The sequence below is a fragment of the Mobula birostris genome, chromosome 24 (assembly GCF_030028105.1).
Source record: "Mobula birostris isolate sMobBir1 chromosome 24, sMobBir1.hap1, whole genome shotgun sequence".
NCBI lineage: Eukaryota > Metazoa > Chordata > Chondrichthyes > Myliobatiformes > Myliobatidae > Mobula > Mobula birostris.
The window spans coordinates 10,435,239-10,442,013 of record NC_092393.1 but is presented as its reverse complement, the minus strand read 5'-3'; the positions used below and the strand labels follow the sequence as shown (position 1 = coordinate 10,442,013).

Genomic DNA, 6,775 nt, shown 5'->3' with positions numbered 1-6,775 from the left:
GTTGCTTGCACTTCTGAAATTCTGCCAGCCTTTTCAGTCAACAAACATAATGAATTAATGTTCCCGTGCACTGTTGTGGACGTGAGGATCATAGGATCATATTGGACAACATATAGATGGATATATAATACAACTGAGACAGACACTCTTAATGAATGATACTGTGTGGGTAGTCATGAGATATGCATAGCCATAGCATAATTCTTGAGAAACTTACAATTAAACCAAAAGAGAATTATCTTCAGCCAGTGAGGTAAGATTGACCCAAATATTCTGCAGACACACAACTACCAATGTTTAGTTTGTCAATGAGTCCACCAACTAGAAGAAAAGCAAATGAAACATCCCAGGAATGTTAAATGTGATCGGCCTCATTGTAGCTCTCATTGTACAGATCGCTGGTGTTCTGGCCCATCCTTCTCTGCCTCACCACGTGCCACCCCTGGCGAGTCCTCTGTTTGTTTTTGTTTTTGACCAATGCTTCTTCTTTCTCTGTCCTTTCATCCTGGCTCTTTGTTTCCGCAGTCTTGCTGTTAGATGGGATCTCCAAGACAGCGTTGTCATTCCTGCTATCCACCCTGTAAAAGTCAACCATAATATTAGCCTGGCTCTCCACAGCACTAAATCTAGTTCATTTCATGGAGCTTAAAAACATAGAACATAAAAGGTTTTTTTCAGATATATAAAGGGAAAAAGAAAGGTGAGAGTAGATATTGAACTGCTGGAAAATGACACTGGGGAGGTAGCAATGGGGACAAGGAAATGGCAGACAAACTGAATGAGCATTTTACATCCATCTTCACTGTGGAAGACACTGGCAATATGCTGGACGTTCAAGAGTGCCGGGGGCTTGAAGTGACTTCAATTGCTGTAAGGAGAAGGTGCTTTGGAAATTGAAAGGTCAGAAGTAGATAAGTAAGTTACACCAGATGGTGTTCATATCAGGTTTCTGAAAGAGGTAGCTGAAGAGATCGTGGAGGTATTAGTATTGATTTTTCAAGAATAACTAGATTCTGGTATGGCTCTGGAGGACTGGAAAATTGCAAATGTCACTTCACTCTTCGGGAAGGGAGGGAGGCAGAGGAAAGGAAATTATAGGCCAGTTACCCTGAACTCAGTGGTTGGGAAAATATTGGAGTCAATTGGTAAGGATGAGGTCTCAGAGTACTTGGAGGCACATGATAAAATAGACCAAAGACAGTTCGGTTTCCTTAAGGGAAATTATTGCCTGTTGGAATTCTTTGAGGAAATAATAAGCCAGATAGACAAAAGAGAATTGGTGTATGTTGTCTACTTGGATTTTCAGAAGGCCTTTAATAAGGTGCCTCACATGAGGCTGCTTAACAAGATAAGAACCAATGATATTATATGACTAGCATGGACAGGGGATTGGCTGAATGGCAGGAGGCATAGTGTGGGAATAAAAGGAGCTTTTTTTGGTTGGCTGCCAGTGACTAGTGGTGTTCCACAAGGGTTAGCGTTGGGAGTGCTTCTTTTAATTTTATATGTCAATGATGGAATCAATGGCTTTGAGGCCAAATTTGCGGATAATATGAAGATAAATGGAGTGGCAGGAAATGTTGAGGAAGCAGAGAGGCTGCAGAAAGATTTAGACAGATTAGAAGAATGGGCAAAGAAGTGACAGATAGAATATAGGGTTGTGAAGAGTATGGTCAAGCACTTTGGTAGAAGAAATGAAAGTGTAGACTATTTTCTAACCATATAACCATATAACAATTACAGCATGGAAACAGGCCATCTCAGCCCTTCTAGTCCGTGCCGAACTCTTAATCTCACCTAGTCCCACTGAACTGCACTCAGCCCATAACCCTTCATTCCTTTCCTGTCCATATAGTTGTCCAATTTAACCTTAAATGACAACATCGATCCTGCCTCAACCACTTCTGCTGGATCGTTCCACACAGCGACCACTCTCTGAGTAAAGAAGTTCCCCCTCATGTTACCCCTAAACTTTTGCCCTTTAACTCTCAATTCATGTCCTCTTGTTTGAATCTCCCCTACTGTAAATGGAAAAAGCCAATCCACGTCAACTCTATCTATCCCCCTCATAATTTTAAATACCTCTATCAAGTCCCCCCTCAACCTTCTATGTTCTAAATCGGCAGAAAATTCAAACTCTGAGGTGCAAAGGGACTTGGAAGTCACTGTACAGCATTTTCTAAAAGTTAACATGCAGGAAAAGGTGGTAAGGAAAGTAAATGCAATGTTAGCATTCATTTCGACGAACTAGAATATAAAAGCAAGTAGGCTAGACAAGGGAGATGCCGTGGATGTTGTATATTTGGATTTTCAGAAGGCCTTTGAAGGCACCACACATGAGGCTACTTAATGTCTACTTGAAGGCACCACACATGAGGCTACTTAATAAGATAAGAGCACATGGAATTACAGGAAAGTTACATACGTGGATAGAGCGTTGGCTGGTTGGCAGGAAACAGAGAGTGGGAATAAAGGGATCCTATTCTGATTGGCTGCCAGTTACCAGTGGTGTTCCACAGGGGTCCGTGTTGGGGCCGCTTCTTTTTACATTGAACATCAATGATTTGGATTATGGAATAGATGGCTTTGTGGCTAAGTTTGCTGACGATACGAAGATAGGTGGAAGGGCCGGTAGCGCTGAGGAAACAGAGAGTCTGCAGAGAGACTTGGATAGATTGGAAGAATGGGCAGAGAAGTGGCAAATGAAATACAATGTTGGAAAGTGTATGGTTATGCACTTTGGCAGAAGAAATAAACGGGCAGACTATTATTTGAATGGGGAAAGAATTCAAAGTTCTGAGATGTAACGGGACTTGGGAGTCCTCGTACAGGATACCCTTAAGGTTAACTTCCAGGTTGAGTCGGTGGTGAAGAAGGCGAATGCAATGTTGGCATTCATTTCTAGAGGAATAGAGTATAGGAGCAAGGATGTGATGTTGAGACTCTATAACGTGCTGGTGAGACCTCACTTGGAGTACTGTGGGCAGTTTTGGTCTCCTTATTTAAGAAAGGAAATGACGTTGGAGAGGGTACAGAGAAGATTCACTAGAATGATTCCGGGAATGAGAGGGTTAACAGATGAGGAACGTTTGTCCGCTCTTGGACTGTATTCCTTGGAGTTTAGAAGAATGAGGGGAGACCTCATAGAAACATTTCGAATGTTGAAAGGCATGGACAAAGTGGATGTGGCAAAGTTGTTTCCCATGATGGGGGAGTCTAGTACGAGAGGGCATGACTTAAGGATTGAAGGACGCCGATTCAGAACAGAAATGCGAAGAAATTTTTTTAGTCAGAGGGTGGTGAATCTATGGAATTTGTTGCCACGGGCAGCAGTGGAGGCCAAGTCATTGGGTGTATTTAAGGCAGAGATTGATAGGCATCTGAGTAGCCAAGGCATCAAAGGTTATGGTGAGAAGGCCCCCGCCATTTAGTGGGACTAAATGGGAGAATGGATCAGCTCATGTAAAATGGTGGATCAGACTCAATGGGCCGAAGGGCTGACTTCTGCTCCTTTGTCTTACAGTCTACAAACTCCTATTGAAGTATAGTTGCTGTCTTGCCTTCTTTACAACTGCATCAATACGTTGGGACCCGGTTAGATCCTCAGAGATCTTGACACCCAGGAACTTGAAACTGCTCATTCTCTCCACTTCAGGAGAACTGGTATGTGTTCCTTTGTTTTACCCTTCCTGAATTCCACTATCAGCTCTTTCACCTTACTGACGTTGAGTGTAAGGTTGTGGCTGCAACACTACCCCACTAATTGGTATATCCCGCTCCATCTGAGATTCTTCCAGCAATGGTTGATTCATCAGCAAATTTATAGATGGTATTTGAGCTATGCCTAGCCACACAGTCATGGGTATTGAGAGAGTAGAGCAGTGGGATAAGCACACACTCCTGAGGTGCATGAGTGTTGATTGTCAGCGATGAGGACATAAGAGGCCCAAAACTGTTCACAATACTCCAGTTGAGGCCTCACTAGTCCTCACTAGTGCCTTATGAAGTCTCACCATTACATCTTTATTTTGATATTCTGGTCCTGTTCAGTTGTTTAAAAAGGGTAACAAAGTTCTCACATGGTAGGCTGTTCTGGAAGTTCCATGGAATTCAGGAAGGGCTAGTTAGTTGGATTCAAAGTTGGCTCTGAGTTGAGAAGGAGATGATATTGGTTGATGGCTGTTTCTTGGAATGAAGGCTAATGACTCGTGATGTGCTGCAGGAGATGGTGTTGGGACTTTTGTTATTTGTTATTTGTAGAGATGATTTTGATGCAAATGCATAAGGCTGGATCAATAAGTTTATAGATGACAAAGGTGTTAATCATAGTGAAGAAGGTTATTGTAGGTTATAAATGGATCTTGATCAGTTAGGGAAGTGGTCAGAGAGGTAGCAAGTGGATTCCAATACACACATGTGAAAGGTACTTTAGAAAGTCAAATACCTGAAGACATGCTATGATTGGTAGGGTACTCTGGTGTGTAATGGAACACAAGGACCTATGAGTACAAGTGGATAATTCATTGAAAGTGCATCACAGGTAGACAGGGTTATGAAAAAGGTACATTGGCATTCATCCATCAGGCATTGAGTGTAGGAGCTGGGACATGATGTTGCATTTGTATAAGTCATTGGTGAGGCTGCACTTGGAGTACTGTGTACGGTTTTGGTTACCCTGTTGTCGGAAAGATGTAGCTAAACTATAAATAGTACAGAAAAAAATTACAAGATGTTGCCAGGTCTAGAGGACCTGAATTATAGGGAGAGGTGAGCCAGGCTAGGAATTTATTCCTTTAAATGTAAGAGAATCAGGGGTGACTTTATAGAAATGTTTACAATGAAGAGAGGCATAGATAGGTAGATGGTAATAGTCTTTTCCCCAGGTTAGGGGAGATCAGAACTAGAGGGGTAGAGATTTAGGGTGAGAGGGAAAAGATTTAAAAGGGACCTGAATGGCAACTTTTTCACATGGAGGGTGGTGTGCATATGGAATGAGATGCTAGAAAGAGTGATTAAGTCAGGTACAATATTATTCTTTAAAAAGCACTTGGGTGGGCACCTGGTGGGTGGAGCTGAGAGGGGACTACTAAATGCAGGAAATTGGGACTAGCTGGGTGGGCACTGAGGTCAACATGGTGTCTTTGACTTTATGATCCCTCTTCAATGATATTGGTGTCTAATCCCTAAAATCAGTAAGTCTCAGATTTGTACAGTCTGTCACTGGGTTAAAAATGGGTTCCATCTTTACTATGGTCCACAAGTTGGAAAATACATAATATTTCACGATACAGTAATTATATGTCAATGGTGCTGTAATGAATGGTATTAATGAAGGCCAGCTAACATCAATGTTTATTTATTGTCCTTCCCTGCATGGCTGCAATGGTACAGAAACAAACTATCCCACATTAATTGGCTGGTTTCAATGTGTTTGAAGTATCAGTAGAAGCTATTTTTTAAATGCAGTTTTATTTTATTTATTTAGAGATTCAACACATCGCCGCAGGAACCCCAATTCAATGCTGGCCTAATCAGGGGAAAATTTACAATCACCAGCTAGCTTACCAACCAGTATGTCTTTGGACTGTGGGAGGAAGCACATGGAGAAAACCCACATATTCCACAGGGAGGATGTATAGACTCTTTACAGATGATGTCAGAATTGAACTCTGAACCCTGACATCCTAAGTGGCCTCTCACTGGCAGCCTGTCCTAAAGATCAATAGTACTTGAATACTGTGGGGACATTACACATAGGCATTTTTTCTGACAAGTCTAGTTCTCATTTGAGTTTAATATTTTTATAGGAGCTTGCTCATATGTATAGTTATACTAAAGTTAGCTATTGTAAACCTGGGAAGGGCCTGTAAATGGCTTTAAATGGAAGGCATAATCAGTTTGGTTAATATATTTCTTGAATTAAATCAATACCAAAGAAAACTGTACATTTATCCTTGGAAAGAGAAACAGTTAACACCTTATGTCTGGTATCCTTTATCAATACTGATAGAGAGTTCTGGGCCTGAAATATTAACACTATTTCACTCTCTCCACAAAAGTTGTCTGACTTACTGAGTGTTTCAAGCATCCATCAACCTCAGGTTTTCACTTCACTTTTTCAATATATGCAGTTCTTTTGATTTTTGTTATATGTCTTAATCTGCTGAATTTAAAGACTGCTCGGGGAGAAGGGTCTGCACTGCGCAAGTGCATGACGTAGCACGCCAAGGTTTAAAAAGAGAAATTTTCAACGGTTCTTGTTTCAGTCGAAGCAAGCAGCTGAGAAGAAGGGAGTGAAGAAATCGGGTAGAAAAAGTCGTTTTTTTTTTAAAGACTACTCGGGGAGAAGGGTCTGCACTGCGCAGGCGCGTGACATAGCGCGCCAAGGCTTAAAAAGCAGACCACCATATACAGCGGCCATCGTTGTAGCGGCCATCGTCGGAGCGGACTGAGACAGAGTGGGATGGCTTTGGCGAGAACAGGCAGAGGCCAGGGTAGGTTCCGGTAAGTCTTTGTTCAGATTGTTTAGAGTAGAGAGAATGCCAGGCAGGATGTTGGAATGCTCCTCTTGCAGGATGTGGGAAGTCAGGGAGCCCTCCGGTGTCCCTGACAACGACACATGCAAGAAGTGCATCCAGCTGCAGCTCCTAACAAACCGCGTTAGGGAACTGCAGCAGGAGCTGGATGACCTGCAGATCATTCGGGAGAATGAGGAGATTATAGATAGTAGCTACAGGGAGGTAGTTACGCCAAAGGAGCAGAGGACAGGAAATTG

General features: G+C 42.3%; 1 protein-coding gene across 1 annotated transcript in view; it reads right to left on the bottom strand.

Moving 5' to 3' along the window:
• Nucleotides 1-426: 426 nt before the first annotated feature.
• The window catches only part of LOC140187436 (transient receptor potential cation channel subfamily V member 6-like), a 69,914-nt gene continuing 63,565 nt past the window's right edge, over nt 427-6,775 (bottom strand). The window contains exons 15-16 of the mRNA XM_072242759.1: nt 4,563-4,675; nt 427-578 (exon numbers count right to left, since the gene is read on the bottom strand). Of these exons, the coding sequence (XP_072098860.1) occupies nt 427-578; nt 4,563-4,675 (265 nt within the window). The remainder of the gene's footprint in view (nt 579-4,562; nt 4,676-6,775) is intronic.